Here is a 21,509-nt window from a genome sequence, read left to right as displayed (position 1 = left end):
AAAACGTGAAATAAGCAGCAGCCAGACAAGGAAAAAAAAAAGGAAAGAAAATATTTATAATCAATCCTATATTTTTTGCTATATTTTTGTTTCATTCTGATGTTTACTTAGAGCCATAACACTATTTCAGTTCGTCAGATAAATCTTTGTAAGTTCATTAGTCATTTATTTCTTTAGATCCCAGTGAACTGTTTTTTCCGAAGAGACAATTTCTAAAAAGGAAAGAGTACATGCTGTATCTGAATAAAGCATTAATGAGCCAAATACCCTGCAACTGAGGATAAACGACAGGTTCAAGCAAGTCATTATCCTGAATCACCTCTACTTCTGTTAAGGAACACTGTCCCATAAATATGCACCATTCAAAACAAACTAAGACAAGACTGCAGTTTCTAGGATTCTATGGGAATGGCAAATAATAGTTTCTAAAAGACTGTTAGAAATCCCTTGGTTTTTTAAATCTCAGAAAAATCTTCTGCAGGATTAATTACTAGTAATTTGAACAGACATTTTATAGTACAAAAGCTGTAAGTATCACATCCAGATGATCTTCCAACCCAAAGCACTCTAAGATCCTCACTGTACACTGTACACACAAATCCCAAATAATATGGCTGGATACAACCCAGTAAACATTTTAGTGGCCTTAACCTTTTTCCAGGGCAGCTAAAAGAAATCAAAATTATACTAGCAGGACTGGAATAATGTTCCTGGCTTCTCATTTTTGCTTCCTTTAGCTATTAAACGTGCAGAAAACTTAAGTGATACAACTCAGAACAACCTCAGTCTCTGCAAATTCATCTGTAAAACAACACTGGAAGTGTATCAGAAAAATAGTAATTTCTCTCAGTAATTTCCTCAGATATTTCTTCCTCTTCCTCACAAGAGATTCACAAGATCAACAGTTTTAAGGTTCCACCGAAGAAGAAAAGTTTAATTCCTCAATTTGAAGACTACTGTCAAATCATAGTGTTTCCAAAGAGCTTATATGGCACAGTAACTATGAATAATTAAATTCACAATAATTAAAGATGGCACTACGGGGGCCTTTTCCCTCAGAACTCCAGCTCTCTGTGACGTGTGATGGTCTAGATCCTGTGAAATAGGGATCAAGATTCAACAAACCTCAGTTCCACGCTGATTTGCAACACGTTCATGTAATCTCACATCCTGCCAAGCAATGGCTTGCACTTTGTAAGACACTGAAGTGCCACATGATTTTCTGGATGGCAGAAGACAAATGAGTTGTATCAGTGCCTTTCCTCCCCCACAAAAAATGACAAAATTAGAAAATTATCCCACTGGATGTGGCCCACAAGTCAGCAGAGACACAAAAAGTGGTTGAGGGAAGAGCAGACTACCTTGTCCAAAAGTGAGCTCTCAGAGTGGTGCATATCTAGGTACTAAATACCTTTTTAAGCCAGGTCAGCAATCAACAATGTCATTTTTAAGGAGTCCTGTGCCATTACCTGCAGAGCAGAAAACAGTTCAGCCACTCTGCTCCACGTGAGGAGACGCTGAGACAGAGAGAAGCAACCTTTCCCCAAGACCCCTTTGTGGTTCACCCTGATCCAATCTATCTGTAAATAAAGCTGGGAGTCTGTCCATCTGGGAAGTCTCCATGACCTGTGAGCTGGGGGATTCTGGGCTGCAAAAACACTTCCAAAGGCACGCAGGGCACTCGGCTGCCCACAACAGATGGGGGACCAGAGTATTACTGTCCCATCAGGCGCCCACTCAGAATCCCCAGCAGGTTCAACCAGGCTTAAACCGAGTTCAATGATATTTCCATGTTGGAAACAGCTGATATCAGCCTAAAACCTCGCCTCCATATGTTACACAGAGGCACAAACAGGCGAGACCACATGGAGTACTCTTCTTGTTGTTGACACAGCAAAAGCAGCACTTTAGTACATCTGACCACAACTACACTCAATTCTAAGTAACAAAGGATGCTTCTTTCCTTTTAAAAACTAACTTCATTCTATTTGCATCACTAAGTCATACCAGCAACAGCACATTTGCTACCAATATTCCCTTTTCCCTTGTCTGAACAATTGTTGTCTTCCCTTTTGTCACAGCCTTTCCTACTAATTGCAATGACACCTCCCAATTTTGGAAGGGCTAATCAGCTTATAAGCTTCCCCACAGCTAATCTAAGTCAACAAGCTACTAATAAGGCCAGCATATGTTTCTTTTATTTAACGCTATTGAGATCTTCATAAATCACTTCTGTCTCCCAACAAAAGCCACTCCATAGATTTGAGAACCTCTGTATGTTTAAGTAGTAACAGTAACAGAACAGAACAGTGTAAGAACCTGTACACAGAGCCCTGTGTCCGTGAACTGCTCAATGAAGAGCAAGGCAAAGCTGCCCGAGGTTGACCAGGTGACTCAAAAGCTCTCTCCAGGTACCCTGCTGTGCACACAACTGACAGTCCACAGGTGAAAAGCAAAGTTCAGGCCCAGTGGCTTGAAGCTGCCTGATTTTCCACTTCCACAATGTCCTCGTTCAAACACAGCCTGAGCATGGGAATACCATGAAGGCCCTTTTTCTGAGAAGACATTAGTTTCCACTCTACTTTGAACATCTAATAAAAATGGGATTATAATTTCGCAACATACCACACTGCATGGGGGTTAAAAAAAATCTCATTATAAAGCAGTTCATTATAAACAGAATATCACTTTATCATAGAAACACGGAATGTTTTGGGTTGGAAGGGACTTCAAAGACCATCTGCCATGGGCAGGGACACCTTCCACTGTCCCAGGTTGCTCCAAACCCTGTCCAACCTGGTCTTGGGCAGTTCCAGGGACCCAGGGGCAGCCACAGCTTCTCTGGGCAACCTGTGCCAGAGCCTCACAGCCAGGAATTCCTTCCCAATACCCCCCCCCCCATCTCTGTGAAGCCATTTTATAACCGGGCTAGACAATAAATGCTTTCTCCTCTAAACTAAAGTCCTGCAAAACTATTTCAAAGTTAAGAAGCACTAAATTAGTCTTCAAGGATTTTAATTCTTACTTTTGAGGCAACACCAACCAGTCAGTTCTGTATCCCTCCATATTGAAGAGAATTTATTGCTAAAATCTCTGTCTTAAAGCACATGGAAAATGCCACCAAAGTGAAGGACACAGTGGGAAAAAAAAATCAACACAAATTTTGCAAAGTAACAAATTTACCAGGCAGAGTATTGTATGGCAATGTAAGTTTGCTGGGATAAACAGGTCATCTGCTTTAAAGCAAACACAGAAGACCAAACAACTGCCTGAGCTGCAGATAAATAACCTGAAGCTGTATCCACAGAAAGATGGTCTCTGCCTGTTTATCTCAGTGGCATGATTTCCGCGTGAAAATATTTGGGGACAGGAATTACCAAAAGCCACTGTTGGTATGAACAGATCCCCCCAAAGCACAGAATTAGAGAGCAGGGCTGCAGGGCATCCTGCACCACCAGTGAAAACCAACCTAACCCTAAGGTTAAAAACCTCTTTTAGGAAATCTAGAAAACAGTCATACTGTTGCCATAACTTTCACAGAGGTAATTTCTTCCTAGCACAGCTACTGTGTGATGTAAAAGAGAAGGAAAAGTTACCCGTTACTCTTGAACAGCTCAGACTGCAGATATTTATATTTCACTATCAGAAACGAGGGATTTGTGACTATCCCCCCCCTGATATCCATAGAGGCAGATTTCACTGCTGCAATGAAACTGCTCATTACCCTCGATTCCTCCTTCTCTTCTTTTCTTTTGGTTATAAAAAAGGAATTGGAAAGCTGATGCTCAGAGGGTTCAGTATTTAACAGCTCTGGCCACAGGGCATTAATTCCAAGAAGCCCTTTCCGAGCTTGATCTTTTATTATGATATAATTCAACTTGTGAAGCCTCTCAATCTCTGCTGCTGTGGGAGCAGAGTCTCTTTTCTCTAGGGTTTTCCATTACAAACGCTTCTCTATTATGATTGAGAGATCAGTAAACTGAGGTCTAATTTAATGGCCCAATTAATAGACGAAGGTTTGAACCCAGAACACGAAGACCTTGTCTATTGATCATTCCTACAGTGTCATCACAGCCCAGGCCCCCTGCATGTGTGGTGTGACACAAACCTGTGTGTTTCAAAGATTCCCAGAGCTGTGCAGCTCTAGGCAGCACAAATCCCTTGTTCCAACAGTACCAACTGCTGCAGAAAGAAAAAAGGAGGGAGGAACTAATGCTCATGTTATGTGTTCACAAAGGTAGAGGTCGGCGATTGTGTCGTAAATCCATCACTGACATCTTACTCGTGTTATCTTGCTTTTTGATTACTGAAAACTGACACCGCTGAAATTAGACTTTTTAAAAATTATTTTTCCTGGGGTCAACAGGTTCCAACTCACAACTCTAGAACAATTTCAGGAGGTTTTCTATCTGAAAAATGGCTCTAATTTGACACCATTCACTCCCCTGCTGGAAGAAAAAAGCCAGAATGACGAGTTTAACAGAACTGCTAAATACCTTATTCACCTAATTTGATCTGCTCAATTTAGACATCTCCTTTAGAGTCTGAAATGACTAACTAGCTCAAATCTTACAATTTACAAATCACGACTCCTGTATGAGAAGAAACACTTATGTTCCATACCCAGGTTTCCAAACAAGAATTAAATCAGAAAGCAAACAACTTTGAAGCATTCATGCAGCAACCTGGTTTTTTCTTCCAAGTTTTTCTTCTCAAGAAGCATCTTTGAATTGGGTAACTCCATCTCACTAGTTCTCTGCTCCAGCTATCCCATCACTATTCTCCAGTGAAAGAGGAAGCTCTGTGTTAAAGAGCTTCCTGAAAACATTGTTGACATCAAAGAAAAAAAGGCAGGAAAACCAGAATGCTCACAGAGTTTAAAGCTGTGTGGGAGAGAAATTTGTTTATCTTCCTCTGTGAGCAGCCTAGTGAGTTTTGAGCCAGCAATTACATCTCATTATTGGCACTGCTAAAAACTATTATTAAGCAATTTGTAATTTCTGATTTCATCACATTCACACACTTAACAATTTCAGATTTTTCAGTTCAGTGTGGCCCCCAAAATGCAGGTCAGATCACACATGTCCTGCTCCTCCATAAACATTTTTCTTCTTTGCTGAACACGCAGGGATTCACACACATTTCTCTGGGCAGAGAGCAGCCCTGAGGAGAAGGGGGTGTTGGTGAACGAGAAATTTATTTACAGTAAGGAAAATATTCAAGGATAGGTTGGACGGGGCTTGGAGCAACTTGGTCCAGTGGAATGTGTCCTGTCCCATGGCAGGGGGTGGCACTGGATGGGCTTTAAGGTCCCTTCCAACCCAAACCATTCTGGGAGTCTATGAAATACACTGCAATCACAATACAATTTTTCTATAGAAACTTACACACTACAACCTAAAGACAATTTTTAGTCCAACATCAGCCAAGCTAAAAAAGAACAGCTTAAAGTAGTATCAGGTACTCATTCCTAAACAACTGTCAAACACAATTTCACCCAAGAAAATCCCACCAGACTCATATAGGAGGAAACCATACCAGAGAAGTTAAATTACTAATGCAGCAAACCACGAACCAAATGTTTTTTGGGGGCAGCTGAAACTTCTCAAATACAGCAGCACATATCAGAATGGATGGCAATTTTTCACAGCAGCTTCTGAAACACAACTGACCCTACAAAATGGTGAAGACTTTGTTGAAGAATGAAAAGGGAATGCAGGGCTTCATCCTTCTCTCAGGTGAGAGACTTGATGAACCCCAGCAATGCAGTCAGACTTTACAAGCATGGATACTTAAGCACTTACAACTGTATTTAAAAGAAACCTACACCAACCTTTACAGCCTCAGGCTTTGCTCTCACAGCAGGCACAGCAGGGCTGTGATGACACTTGGGTACAACCCACTGCATCCCATAGCACACACAAGCTGAAGTCTCTGATCTGTATCCTTTTTAAGCACACCTTCTTTAATTCCACCTGACTCCTACAAGCATCAGGAGCATTGTCACAAACCTCTTTCCTCATGCTGTTCCCTGAATCTCACTGAGCCCTCTATGACAGCCAAAGAAACCAACAAAATATGACACTGATACAACTACAGGCCACCTTTTGATATTTAAGTTCTTTAAGTCATCCAACAGGGAAAGGTGCAGCCAATAAAGTGTTCTTTGGGTCTCACACAGCCCTGCACATGAACAGCTGTGGTGATAGTACAGAAAAAAAGGAAAACTGGGTGGTGTTTCCAGCAGTATAAAGTCATTTAACGTTAAAAGTGCATGTCTAATTAGTGAGGTGTATGGCAACCTCTAGTGGCATATGCCTGCTTAGAAAACAGCAAGCATTCCAACATATGAAGCCATACAAAAAGCATCTGCCTTAAGTGATCAGCTGTCTTCTTGTCACTGACTTCATCCAAATGACATGGTGATGAGATGACAGAACACACCGGATCCGGGGAAGACCCTCCATGTGTTCCATATCCTAGGGCAGGCAGGCCAAGTTGCAGAGAAGCCAAATATCGTGGAAGCTGCTCCCAAATACGCTAAAAAAATTAATGCCAAATGACTTGCAGTTTTGAGTGACAAACTGAATACCTGCACCACTATGCAGGTATATTTAAACATAATTTAAAGATACTACAAACACCAGCACTCCACAGAGCAGTGCAGTGTCACTATGCTGATAAAACAGCTCTGTGTAATTAAACACAAATCTCTGATAACAGCAGACAGAGAAGAGAAGGATCTAAAAGTCAGGGCAAACTGCATCAGAGAACATCCAGCCTAAAGTAATATTGCCCTGGATTTTACTATGAAACATCTCTTACTTCTATTTTTACTTCCAGCAGCTGCTTGTGCAAAATTTATACTTGTGATAGATTTATACAAATCTGACAATTTTCATGCTTGCTGGAACGTGGTACAAATTACCCAAATTATGAAGTCGTATTTTACCGAGGTCTTAAGTGCAGTACATTGAATATTCCCAGATCATTCTTTCATAGAAAATAGGCTTCAGAATTTAAAACAATTGGCTGTCTCTGCTCAGAATGGGATTAGGAAAAAGCCTGCGTGGAAACGGAATTACTTCTCACATTAAGGAAGGAGTCATTAGAGCATCTGGTGAGGCTTAAATTATGACTGCCTATTCAGTTGTATTGCTAAGCAGTTTTTAAGTTAAGTGTTTCACAGCTACTTAATTTAGAAACCTATACCCTGAAATACTTCATGTAATATAAAGTACTCTTTTCTTTTTAGGCTTTTCCTTCACACAGAACACCTTCTCTTTATGGATACTGTGCTTTCTGCTCTCAGAGATGCTTGTACTCTGATGGCAGAAGCAGAACAGGAGTATAAATATAAATATTCTGCTTTGGCATCATGGAACATCACTGCTAGTTAAATTTAATAATTGTGGGTAACAGACTTCCTCAGGTAGAAGAAGGAAGAAGCATATATGACTTAAACATCAATCTCTTAAGAAATACGTGTATTCTTACTACTTTTCTTGATAACCGAAACTTTATAACAAATCTGTGTATTTTGAAAGGAAATCAGGTTAAAATACCTTCTTTATGGTGCTTAAACCTAACAAGGAACCCAAGGCTGTAAAGCTCCTGAGAAGAAAACACAGTAAAGTCCTACAAGCAACAGGCTGCCCCCAGAACGAGTTCTTCCTTCCAGCCTGCCCATGTCCTGGTCCCACTGGACATTTTAGAACAGATTTTAATACATTTTTATACTGGGATCCTTTTATTTATAAGCAATCATGATCACAGTGACAAATTAAATCCCAGTCTTGGTGGTCACAGTGACAAATCAAATCCCAGTCTTGGTGATCATTTTTGTTTATTGTCCAGGTGTACAGTTTTATAACTCCAGAATATAACTCCAGTCCTCTCTCCCTAATACTCTTTTGTTTATTTAAAGTCACCTCCATCATTACAATTTCCACTATATAATAATATGAAGCATCTGGCTATGAAAGGCAGAAGCTTAAAAGTAACAACATGGAATATTTATGAATTATGTAAGAATATCATATTATATAATATAGAGTCTATTGGCATTTTGTTTCACTTCTTCAGCTGATGAGTATGACCATTTTCTCTATCAATTCTTACATTATTTCCAACTGGAAAAATAAACTCCAACCCTCAAGGTGACCAGTGGTTGGGATGACCAATATCCTTCTCAAACTGCTATCCTATGAGACTAAAACCTCTACAATCCTCCAAATGCACTGAGGTCTCAGACTAATTTATAGAACCAAAGAACAGAACCATAGAATTGTTTAGGTTGGAAAAGCCCTCCAGGGTCATGGAGTCCAATCATTTCCCAGCTCTGCCAAGGCCACCACTAACCCATGTCCCCCAGTGCCACATCCACAGGGCTTTTAAATCCTTGCAGGGACAGGGACTCCAACAGTAGGACTCAACGATCTTTCACTGTGACAGAATTTCCTTTCCCTGTTTTCTGCCATCCACCCCACTGCCTTCTTTCCACATGCACCGCTGTCAAGCACCAGTGGAAGTCTGTCTGCCTTCAGTGAGAATGTCAGCAAAGTCATTTTGCATGTAAAATCAAGCAGCAATGTTAAAGTCATATTGTAACTGGGCATGTCTAGAGATACGGGGAATAAGGATCCCAAATGTCAGAGCATCCTACTGAAACACTTACACAAGGAATGCAAGAGAAATTCTTGGGTCTTGAGACTAGCGAGATAACCTCTCCCTCTCCCATCTCTTACTCTGGGCTGCAAAAACAGCATTAGAATAAAATGGAACAAAAGCAGAACCCAGGATCATGGGAAGAAGCTCAGAAGTGGCAAATGAAGCATCACAGTAAAAACCAGACCAAGTTTTTGAGAACCAAGGAAGCGTATCTCACACCATGCCAGCATCTGTGATTTCAGGATGTTGCAAATGCTTGGAAAACTCAGCTCTATGTCTATGAGTTTTGCGAAATGAAGACAGCAGGCATTTAAGACAACGTCTGCGATAAGTAAGGGGAAAGTAGCTTCTGTTCAAACTCTGAACCCTCATCACCACAGCCAAGGGAATGAAAAGAGCGTGATTATCAAGCAGGGAAAAGGCAACAACAGAATGCATTCATCCTGGTTACCTGTCCACACTTTTACAAACAACCATTTCCAAAAGAGAAGTGGCTTGGAGAGAATTAAATCCTTAACAACAAGCTGTTATCTCTTGTTAACCCAGTCCTCCACAAAGTGCACAGGCACGCAGTCATAATTTCCTTATTTTTGGCACACTGTCTGTACCTGACAAGCACCATAACAGCTTATTCCAGATCACATTAACAAGGACCTTCCCAGTTTCCCTTGGAGCATGGAGCAGGGCTGGCTGCCAAGACGAGAAGGATGCCTGATGCAGGATTATCTGCCCTTACAAAGTGCTCTGCAGCACGGAAACAAAATAGGAATGACCCACTTCGATATCTACTTCTTTAAAGTTATGGCCCTGTTTTAGAACCACAGCAGATATTGACTATTTATTACTATACAGGAAAATAAGCTTTATCCATTGAAAAGCATGGATTTAGGTTTTATTGCCCATATTTGCAGGGTGCTGTCACAAAACGACCATTCCATTATGTCTGATTTAACAGAGACCTTTAGCCAAATATGCAGGAAGAAGTAAGTTGAAAATCCATCCTGCATAGTAGTTGAGAACCACCATTCAGTGCATTTTTATAATAACATGATACATGACTGAAAAAAAACCATAATTCACAAAAATCCCTGAAAACCTTGAGGTTTGAAAGCAGCTACTGAGCTGTTCTGTTAAGAGAACCAAAAGGCAGAAGTTTCTCAGACAGACAAGACAGTGGGGTTTTTGTCCATTCAGAGCAGGTTCAAGTATAAAGCAAGTTAAGATTTATTCTGGGATTATTTAGTTACTCAGTTATCATTTCTGCTGCTTAGTTCATTGGTATCAATTAAGTCACATAAAATCCAAACTCCAGTCCTGAGTTTCAGCAAAGATGATTTTCAGAGAAGTCTGTATATTTACCTGATGATCCTCTGAGCAGCATACTGATGAAGAGAGCGGAACTGGGCTGACATGTTTGCTAAGGCTGCCAGACAATTTGTATGAAGGTATTTGTCCTGTCAGAAAGAGGAGGAAAGATAAAAAAAACAACACATCAAACTGTTCTTTTGACAGACACTGACACCTCCTGCAGGAGTCATTCAAAAGGCTGAGTAATGTATGTTGTTTTAAAGGACAGGGTCAAAAGCACAGAGTGATTCCATACAGATTTCAGGGTGTATATATCTATATGTACAGACTTGTAGGTGTATGTCTTTGTATCTTTAGCGATGTTGACTTACAATGGCATCACAGATGTAAAAAATACACAGAGACATCTTCCTCTTCTCTCCCTTCCTCTCTCCCTTTTGTAGTCTTATCCTGAAACTTTCTACTTCATAACTCATCTCCTTATTAACTCTTTCACAGCATTCCATATATCCCAAAACTATAACCATAGTACACTTCAGGGAACTGATCCTCATTTCAGCATCCCTGAAACCACTTGACCAGATAAGCAACTAACTGATTGCCCTGTCAAAGTCAAGGGTTTTTCACAGAAAAAAACCTGCCCACTTATCCAATCCAAAAGGGATTAGTTTCCCTATTCAAGTCTAAAATATTCATTTGCATAACATAACAGATTCTAAATATGACAAATACATGCCAAAATTGTCCTCCTTCCTTTTCAATTCTTTTGATCATAAGAGCAAAATCTTTAATTCTTCCAATTTAAAACACAATTAATTTTTTTGGCTGCTTTTTAATGCAAAAAATTCTGTGCTTTTAACTGCTGAAAATATTCAGAAGTGCACAATACTATGCTTATATGTTTGAAAAAAATTATAAAACCAAATTCTTGAAAAATGCACAAAACCCATCTGATATGAGCCTATAAAGGTGAAGAAGTAAAATTGCTAACAATAAGTAGAGTTGAAATTCTCTCTTTTAAGTCATTTAAGAGGGGCAAACAATCTACAATGATTTATTTCTTTTCTTGAACCTAAGGAACTCCTTCTTCTTGTTTGAAGATGGGTTTGATGCCTGACTTAAGGTCTTTAGAGAATCCTACTCGACGAACTGGATGACAATACAGAAACTGTGTTACAAGTTCAGAAACACCAAACAGTTAATGTACCTGATTTGTCCATTTTCCGCTGCAAATCCAGATGCCACCTGGCTGCAACAGAATGAATAAAATCCCACACCCTGTTTGAAGTTGGGAGTTAGAAATCCACATGCAAGGGCTCCGCGTAACTCACCCTTGTCCGTGTCATGTTGTACTGGATGGTTCTTATCACCACCAGTATCAGGAGACTCCCAAGTGAGATCTCTGTTAGGACACGCTCAGCATACCAAGTGATGTTTTTCAGTATCTGGGGGGAAAAAAAAAAAAAAAAAGAACAAGGTCCTTCAGCACCTATGTCTGAATAAAGAACGTGGGAAGCTGTCTGGAATCTCATGTTCCTTAAGACAAATTCCTTAAATTACCTTCCAGACTCAAATGTCATTTAATTTTTGTATTCCAAAGCATGAGCAAAACAAAATTAAAAAAAAAAAAAAAGGTCAGACCTCTGCAGCATTATCACCTAGGAGATCTCACCAACTTTAAGCCCTGTGGAAACACGCCAGCTGCAGAAAGATTACTACATTTAGTAATTCTCTATTTTCTACGCCCTGTGCCACCACACTCCTATATTCTTTTTGATTTTAACCCTTTTCACCTTAAAAAGACTCCATTTCCACCCTAGACACGTGAATACTGCTGCCAATTCCTTCCCATTTTCCCTCACCACAGGCTGGGCAAGAGGCAGCATGCAGGAGGAGCTCTGACTGATGGGCAAGAGCTCACACGCTGAGGGTCACGGGGCAGATCCACAGGCGAAATGTTGACTCCACACTGATGCCTTTCTCTTGCCAGACACAAGGCCTCTTCCCTTAACACTTAAACAGAGTCATCAGCTGGGTTAAGGCTTTCGTATCTTTCAGTGCTCTCCACTATTGGGGTGGATGAAGTTTACCACCATTTCCAAACTTATTGCAGGAGGAGAATCACTCCATTCTTTCCTTGTACTCCGCCAACCAACACGGAGGAAACATGTGCACGAAACACCATGACTTAAAAGACTGGTAAAAATGAGTCAACAGGAACTGTCCTAAAAACATGGAAAAGATCCTCTATAAATTCAGGGTTATTCTGGGTCAAAACTTAAATATGTTTAAGAAGGACTATTGCACACAAAGCTGCTGCTCTGTATAACTTCATCTTGGAGATACTTAAGTGTGTTTTACTGAAACTTCAGATTCAATGAAAATAATATGGATGTTTGAAAAATTCCAAACCCCATCAATCTCAACTATCAACCTCTATTTAACCTCTTCTCTACAGAAGTTACATGAAAACGCTTCTGACTATATTCAGGTGTCTCAACACAAGAAGGACGTGAACCTGTTGGAGCAGGTCCAGAGGAGGCCACGGAGATGCTCCAAGGGCTGGAGTTCCTCTGCTCTGGAGCCAGGCTGGGAGAGCTGGGGGTGGTCAGCTGCAGAAGAGAAGGATCCAGGGAGACCTCAGAGCCCTTCCAGTGTCAGAAGGGGCTCCAGGAGAGCTGGAGAGGGACTTGGGACAAGGACATGGAGGGATAGGACAAGGGGGAATGGCTTCCCACTGTCAGAGGGCAGGGTTAGATGGGATATTGGGAAGGAATTGCTGTCTGTGAGAATGGTGAGGCCCTGGCAGAGGTTGCCCAAAGAAGCTGTGGCTGCCCCTGGATCTCTGCAAGTGTTGAAGGCCAGGTTGGACGGGGCTTGGAGCCACGTGGTCTAGTGGAAGGTGTCCCTGCCCATGGCAGAGGGTGGAACTGGATGAGCGTGAATGTCTCTCCAAACCCAAGACATTCTGGTATTCCATGATTCTCTGTCTCTTGAAGCTCTTTCACAGTACAAGAGTCATTTGAAATAGTATTCTGCTTATGACTTCTATTAGTTGGTAAGCTGATGCAGTTTGAGATACAGAAGTCCTTTCTTTACTATATATGAAGAGACAAAAGTTCAGAACATTGAAATAAATTTAAAATAAATTTTAAAAAGATATATCCATTATCACACATTGCACAGTACCTCACTCTTTGTCAGCACCTTCCTATTTCCCACATGGAAGCTAAAATGAAGCCAATGACTGCAACCCATAGATGGGAAAACCACTAATTAATGGCGAAGGTGACAAACATCCCCAGCTGCAGGCTCAGGTGGGGTGGGTTCTGGTAAACACCTTTTGCTAAAAGGATCACAAAATCAGAATACGGGGAAGAGGGGAAGGCTTGAGAGGTATTTAAGGGAAGAATGGTCAAGGCTGAGGAACAGATAGGAAACACGAAATCACTACAAGAAAGGCTTCCACAAATAGCAGGTGATGAGTGGATGCGGAAGCCAGTATAATTTCTGGTTATAACAAGTCACTAATACTATTTTAAGACAAAGTGGTGATGGTATAAATGAAAGCAAGTCATCCAAGGAGTTTCAGTAAACAAGGACAACAAGTTGGTATGAACAACACAGATGATTAACAGGAAATGCCTGAAAGACAAAGCAAAATCCACACCTATTTTAACCAAAAAAGGCAACCGAAAAGTTAAAAAGCTGTTCGTTGGATAATTAAATGATTACACATATATGAACTTCTCTGCTAGAGGAGAACTTGATCATCCCAACGCTGCTAAGCACAAACCTATGATCAGACATAGCAAGTTCTTGGGTTACTTCACAGCTGCAAAATCATAAAATAAGTGTAGACAGTCATTCTGGTTGCCATTAATTGTGATTCTTAATAATGGCTTATTTATGACTATGTGAATATACCTGTTTTCAAGAGAAGATTTTATATATGAAAATTAATTAACTACTTGGACAAAAAAAAAAAAATATCTCAAGCTCAGCATTGGAACCTTCCAGAACAAAAGTATACTGTTATTTGAAGAATATATTATATGATCATTAAGTAATGGTTACACTCTGTAACACATAAATATAAGAGGGATAAGTTGTGGTTGCACATTTCATTTCCTGACTTTTAAAACCTTATTGAAAATCTAACATACTCCTTGTAAAACACAATATAGCTATGAAAATGGGAGGTAGAAAATATTATTTGTTTTGACATGATGCACAATGCAAATCCAAACACATTTCCAGAAGATTATTGAAAAGACATAATTGCACTCGATTTGCTCTAAAAAAAATACCCAAGGGCTGGGGTGTTTTTTTTTTTTTCCTCTCTGAGACAAAATACACTTAGTCCAACAAAAAAATATCAGCTTGAATCATTAAATCTCTAATAAGGTATTTTTTGTAGTCTCTCATTTATGAGTGAAATAGTAAAGCAACCTCCTCCCACAAATAAAATTAGCCCCATGTTTCCTCCCACTCCCTTTGGTGCTATTTTGTGGGGCACATCCCTGTACTTTATGAAGCGAAGTGGAAGCTCCTGATTCACACTAAGCTGGGACTCAGAACCAGGTCCCATCAAATCCTCTCTCCAAAAAGGTGCCCCAGTGGGACAAGAGGGATAGGACTGGGACAAGTTAGGTATTCTCAAGCAGGACCTTGGAGCCCTCCATCCACATCTTTCTCATCCACCCATGGCTCCCTGTGTTATATACAAGCCATCGTCCTTCCAGTTTTCCCTCCCTGTAATTCATTCCCAACTCTTTGCCCCCACAGACCCCATTCCTTCTCAGTTCTTTTTTTTATCAGCTTCCACTCCCCCACGCACACCTTACAATCATGGCATCACAGAATGGTTTGGGCCCAAAGGGACCTGAAAGCTCATCCAGTCCCACCCCTATGCCATGGGCAAGGACACCTTCCACTAGAACACGTGGCTCCAAGCCATATCCAACCTGGCCCTCAACACTTCCAGGGATCCAGGAGCAGCCACAGCTTCTCTGGGAAACCTGTGCCAGGGCCTCACCACCCTCACAGACAGCAATTCCTTCCCAATATCCCACCTAGCCCTGCCCTCTGGCAGTGGGAAGCCATTCCCCCTTGTCCTACCTTGCCCATTCCAATCTCTCATCAAAAGAAAGCTGCCTCCATCTTCCTCAGCATTTTGTCACTCTGTTCCTGTCCTGCCTCTTTACCCATTTCTTTGCTCAGCAGTCCCAAATCTTACTTGTTTCTTGTTTAATTCTTATCTCTCTCCCCCATTACACCATCCCATGTTCCTTGTACAGCCAGCCACAGCCTGTTTCCAATTCTGCCTTTCACATCAGGGCTCCTGTTCCTACACACTTTCAACGTGTGGATGTGGCACTTGGGGACACGGGTTAGGTGGTGGCCTTGGCAGTGCTGGGAGAACAGTTGGACTTGACGGTCTTAAAGGACTTTTTCCAACCTAAACGATTCTGTGTGGTTTCAACCACTGCCAAGCAGCAACAGAACCACCACTGGGAGCAGAGTGCCATCCCAGAGGAGCTGGAAGCAGCACTTACATAAGCTTCGGCTAGTCCCTATGGATTTCACCTGACAACATGACCCCAGTGCAGGGGAGGATGCAAACAGCCCAGCTGGCTCTGGGAACAGCAAAATGAGAATATTCAGTCACCACGGACGTCAGGGCACCTCCAGTTACATACGTGCTGCGCAGATGGAAACAGACTCCCCGTGCCCCCGAGACTGGTAATTTGGTCACAATTAGTCACATTATCAGCAACAGAGCCCTGGCACAAAGGCCACCTGACAAAGTTTCAAATGCCTAATGCAAAACATGAAGTTACCAGAGATTGTTAAAAAAACATGCTGACAGCTGTAAGCACAGACAAAGACGTGTTCGCGCCCCGGTCTCGCTCCAGAAATGGCAAATGGTTCTCCCTGAAACTCTAAAAACATCAACCTGGGAAAGGCCAGTCACTGAGACAACTATTCCTTGAAATAATATACTTACTCCTAAAAAAATAAATAAATTCAAGGTTAAAAAGTTACCTCTGAGAACCTGTTACCTCTCCTCTCCTCCACAACGAAGAAAGCAACCACAGCTGGTAGGCAATGAAACAACTATTTGAAAAACAACAACAGCAACCACCACCATCCCTCACACAGCTTTGGGTTTCAGAAGCATGAACCATGAAAATACTCTAAATTTCAAAATCATCTACCTGAAAACAGTGCCACAATTGACCAATCTCACTGATTTGCAGATAACATTAAAAAGCAGAAGGAAAAAGGAAAAGGCTCAGTCCTGGGGTGCTCTTGCAAGAATAATTAAAGAAAAAAAAATTAAATGTTTTGATGAATTACTCTTTTTAACACCAGGCTCCTGGACACCTACAACTCAGGGAGCACAAACTGCAGATGCAAAGAGCAGGAGCTCAGATCTACATATACCAAGCAGCAAGATTCTCAGTTTTCCATAACTTTCCTCATGAGATATTTTTTAACACACTAAAAATAAACAGTTAAATCGTGATTTACAGTCTATCACCATTTACTACAGCATGCAGTGCTGTAGTAGTACTAAAAGGTTACTGCTACATAACATTTTGTATTATGTTATTTTGACATCTGGTGTAATTTTATTTACAGTTTCATAAATCAGAGACCAAAAATCACCAATACATGTCTCCTTTGGGGAATTCCTGTATTTACTCATTTACTCTCGTAGCAGCAGTAGTAGTAGTAGTAGTAGTAGTAGTAGTAGTAGTAGTAGTAGTAGTAGTAGTAGTAGTAGTAGTAGTAGTAGTAGTAGTGAAAGCAATTGAGCTCTTTGTGGTTACAGTGACCCAGCTGCATTCAACCAATTGCAGGACCTATGCTTTTGATCATATTTTCCAGGCAGTTAAGACCACATTCATTTTAAATAAAAAAATCCTTCAGCATCCTACAGCAGTCAAAAAGAGTTTTTGTGGTTTCCTGAGCTCTTTACCAGCTGGTATAATCACCAGATTTATAAAACTTTGCTTACTAAAATTAATCTGAAAAATCAATAAATAAATGTGGGTTAAATGCCACAAAGGAAAATAGCCCATAAATGGACTGTACAGTCATGCTTCTTATAAGAACAGTACACAGGATATAGAGCAGCAGAGAGAAAAACAGGTTGATCTAAAATACATCTTTATTTCTTCATAGCGACAGAGGAAAAAAACAGTCCTGCCATAACTGCTAAAATCTGGTAGGTATTTGTGGTGAATTAAGGTTTTGTGAAACTGATGCTAGATGCTCACATTTTACAGAAAGACCCACACATATTTTCTGACTCCCCCAATTTCGCAGCCCTATAATATCCTCTCAGCCTTTAGGAGACAGGGAGTTAATATTTAAGAAACTTTGAGACAAATTTCTTACTTTTTATTGCAGTTTTTGAACTGTAACTTGCTCATTCATACCTGAAAACATCCACTTAAACAATCCAAAAAGATGGGTGAGGGGAAGTGATTTATCAGCATGATTTGAAACCTTTTTCCCCCCCTCACTTACTCCCCATTGTAGGATCTGTAGGAATCCACTACCCAAACCTGTATCCACCACCCAGAGTTCACAAGAGAAGACGTGATGTTCACATTTGTGCTTTCACATCCACATTCCTCAGTAAATGGAATGGCACAGAAGATGTAGATCACGAAGATAACTTTATAAGTAAGGAATCCTTTCTGTAAGGAACACTTAAGGGTTGGTATCACAGTTACCAACTCATCTATGTCACAGTTCATTCAGGTGGCTTTCAGAGCACACAGTTTAAAGTTTGAACAAGGACAGACCTCCACTTTCTCCTTCACTGCATCCAATCCATCCATGTGACACTCAGATTAAGAGAAGGGGGCAAGAAAAAGCCTTTAAGTTCAATAAAAAAGGCACTGCAAAGCTGCTTTGCCTCCAAATTTGCTCTCTCCTTTGGCATCAAACATGCCCCATCCAGCTGAGAATGGAGAAAAGGGTAAAAGAAAGAATAGTAAGGAAAAGAGGACCACAGGAGGAGGAATTAAGACTATTCCACACCTGTTCTCTGCAGTGCCTTAGCACTGCTTTGGCTTTTGAGGGCAAAAGTGTGCATTTTCATAGCTTTTTCTGCAGTGTGGCTGTCAGGAGAAGCTCAACAGACAGTGCTGCAGGCTCGGGTATCTCACAGCCACCTCTCATTATCCACCTAAGAAGCAAATCCAGCAAAACTCTGGCCACACTCTGTTGATGAACAGATGCTTCTCACCAGGCACAGAGGGGAGGAAAGAAGCAGTTAGTGAAAATCTGAAGTAAAATCAAAGATTAAATTCAGAAGAAAATGGAAGAAGCAAAGGTATGACTGAAAAAAAAAGAAATCAGTGCAGGGTAGAAGGAACAAGGTGGGGGTTGTGTTTTTATTAAGATGGTAGTAGTAAACCAAGATCCACACTGCACAGCAAACACTACAACTCTGCTGGCAGGGTGAGCTGAAAGGCAAGAATAAACCGGACAAGAAAACTTGATCTGTGTTTTCATTTCACAGTTGGATCCTCATTAAGAAATTTTAGGGAAATCTTCCACTTTTACTCATCCAGTAAGGAATTTATTAAAAGACTGCGTGTAAAGCCTTCAAATTGAATGAAGAATGATGGGGGAAGAGACTGAGGCAGGAATGAAGCCTTGTCTGCTCTGCTCCGACCCTCAAGAAGCTCAGTTTATGGGAGAGGTTAAATGACTTAGTGACACAGAACCCAAAAATACACATCACACACATACACCTCTGGTACACATTTACAGGTTCAAGGCACACGAAGTTGGAGGCAGGAGAAAAAAAGCTTCAGGAAAATATTTCTGTCATCTTCACGGTTACTATAGGTGCTCCTACTAAAAGCTGCTTCCTAAAAGGTATTGCCAGGAAATTGCATATAAATCATCTCTTCTTGCTTTCTACTCTCAGAGCTACAGTAAATAATCTGAAATTTCAGAAAATAAATGCTGTAACCAAAAAAAATTGCCTCTCCTTCCAAAACAGGCTGGAAATTTACCTGGGAAGAGTTCTGTTTAGAAACTTTGAAACTAGTTTGCAGCTTTTTTGCCATTTCAATAATTTCACATAAACCCAAGAGAGTTTCTGTGTCCCAGTCTAAAAATGAAATTAAAACAGTGCAGATATCTCATGCATTATCACAGTTTTAGAAGCTGGGAAACTAGAACATAGTTGTCCAAGGTATTGTCCAGCAGAGATGGTCAAGGTCCACCAAAGTTAGCCAAAATTTGGATTCTATTATATGGACAACATAAAATAGAAACAAATCTAGCAGAATGACACAAAAAGAAATGCCAAGTAAGGAAGTAACAGTCAGTCTGGAAAATAAAACTCCAGCTAAAAGCTAAAAGCTGCATCAAACCGGTTAAGCAAAGATTTTAATTAGAAATAAAAAAAGGCTTCCTGTTTTTTTCCCCTCTCCTCTAGGCCCTCCACTTCCACAGCAAACATTCAGCATCTTTGAGGCAGCCTGCCTGGCTATTACCACGTTACTTTTTAACAGGAACACCAAAAAAGACAAAGAAAAAGAGGTATATGCAGCGCTTCCTCTACAAGAGGGAGAGGAAAAGTTTTGAAATTGCTCTTCAGGTTACCCATCCTTACAAAAGAAATATGTATCTGTCATCAAATTTGGATGAGCCCATTCAGCCTCCTCTGAGGGAGCATATCTGCCAATGTATCTTCATACAAGTAAACACTGAAATAATGTTTAGAGCTGAAGGATTATTTACCAAAACAACAACTCACCACTTCGTGAATGGATCGGTTGAAGCCATCGTCCTCTGTGAGGATCAGCAAAATGATAAGAGCCATGTAAACATGGTGTGAGTTCCTTTCCTCAACGTGGTACAGAATTTCAAGAATTGGCAGAACCTTTAGGGAAGCAAAAACGTGCCTATTAGTTTATTCTTCAAATACTTCAGACAATAAACAGAGGAGGCCCTAAAGCTCCCATGTCCTTCTCAATATCATACCAATTCCTCCCTCTTTAAATAACCACCCCTAAGCAGTGATTTTGTCTCTGCAAGAGAGTCTAAAAAAATGCTTTCGTGTGGTCAGACATGGAATTTCAATCCCTAATAAATGAGATTCCCAGTCATACCTACCATAGGCCCCTCACGCTTCAGTTCTCCTCTCTACACTACGGGGAAAATCAAATTGCTAAACAAGATTCTCACCAGTTCAAGCAGGAAAACAGTTGTTTCTAACCATCTGTGCTACCACATGCCTGGTGTGAAAGGACTTTCCTCATCAAATCTAGCCATGTAAATTGGAGCTGAGGTGAACAGAGGCATTTTGAGTCAAATCCCATTTTGGTGTGCGAGGATGATCCCGGAAAAGAACCAGTTTTGGTTGGGTTAAGACTAGAAAAGGCCTGTTTTTCCAATTTTAGATAATATGCAGCCAAAGAGAACTGACATTATGACGAGAGTTCAGCCCAAGGTCTTGCAACATTTCCACCAGGATGAACAGTTTAAGCCAAAGTCTTGCAATAATAACAAAAATGAGATTTCATTGCAACAGCAAGCATACCTGAATGCTAGTCTAAAGTTAATCCAGATGCAAACGCTGTCCCTCTACCAACTGAAAATTAGCTTTCCACTGGCTCAGTACGACGTGGCTTTCCCAGGCTGCAGAAATAGGCCTAAATCACAAAATACCCTGGAAAAAGGAACTGGAGAAAACTCTCAGTTCCAAGAAGCTTCTAAACACCTAAAGGCTTGCTGTTTTTCAAAACAGGCCAAGTGCAGCAGGATGAATCATGTGAAACCTATTCTGGTGAGCGGCCAGGACACTGAGTGCTTCACAAGCCTCTGAAGTTACCAAAATGTTCTCTCACAATCAACCATCCTCAAAACAGCTGGAACATACTAAAACAGTTTCTATTAAAATGAAATGAGATTGATTTAAATGCTGCAGGCCACAAAACCTTTTGACAGATGCTTTGGTCGGGGTCAAGACAAGACCGCAACAGAAGCTGAGGGACAATATATTTACAATAATATTTTTATTACTATTAATTAAATATGAAAATAAAAAACATTACATAAAAATATTTACACATTGCAATCACGCTTCCCTTGCCATTTTAAAGGATCCTTCACAAACTTCTCTCTCCAGTAGAAACTTGAGTCAACATCTTTGTGTTTTCTGAATATCGGTCTTGACTAAAGACCAGGTTTTCCCTAGAACGTGTAACTGATGTATGGCCAAAAAACATTAGTCCTTTTCCTTGGGTGGGGGAAAAGGGAGACAAACATTTAGTCCACTGTTTAAATTATTTTAATTTTAGTCTACTTTTCAAATTATTTCTACCTCCAACACTTGCATGCAGCTTTGACTGCACAAGCTCTAAGTCCTTTCCCAGTCCAAGAGTTATGATAATAAGCTGCATAGAGCTGGAAGCAACATAAAACTAACCAAGAATTGCATTTACAACTGGACTATGCAGGGAGAACAACAAAAGCCTTGCTGAAGGCAA

The 21,509-nt window shown here is 40.6% G+C and overlaps 1 protein-coding gene across 3 annotated transcripts in view; it reads right to left on the bottom strand.

Annotated features, from left to right (window-relative positions):
- The window catches only part of DYM (dymeclin), a 215,577-nt gene that overhangs the window by 110,557 nt on the left and 83,511 nt on the right, over nucleotides 1–21,509 (bottom strand). For all 3 annotated transcript variants that reach the window (XM_064641807.1, XM_064641809.1, XM_064641808.1), the window contains exons 11-13: nucleotides 19,775–19,900; nucleotides 11,310–11,423; nucleotides 10,030–10,124 (exon numbers count right to left, since the gene is read on the bottom strand). In XM_064641807.1, the coding sequence (XP_064497877.1) occupies nucleotides 10,030–10,124; nucleotides 11,310–11,423; nucleotides 19,775–19,900 (335 nt within the window). The remainder of the gene's footprint in view (nucleotides 1–10,029; nucleotides 10,125–11,309; nucleotides 11,424–19,774; nucleotides 19,901–21,509) is intronic.

Source organism: Pseudopipra pipra, chromosome Z, assembly GCF_036250125.1.
Source record: "Pseudopipra pipra isolate bDixPip1 chromosome Z, bDixPip1.hap1, whole genome shotgun sequence".
NCBI lineage: Eukaryota > Metazoa > Chordata > Aves > Passeriformes > Pipridae > Pseudopipra > Pseudopipra pipra.
Note: the sequence above shows the minus strand (reverse complement) of the source record. Positions and strands in the feature narration are given on the sequence as shown.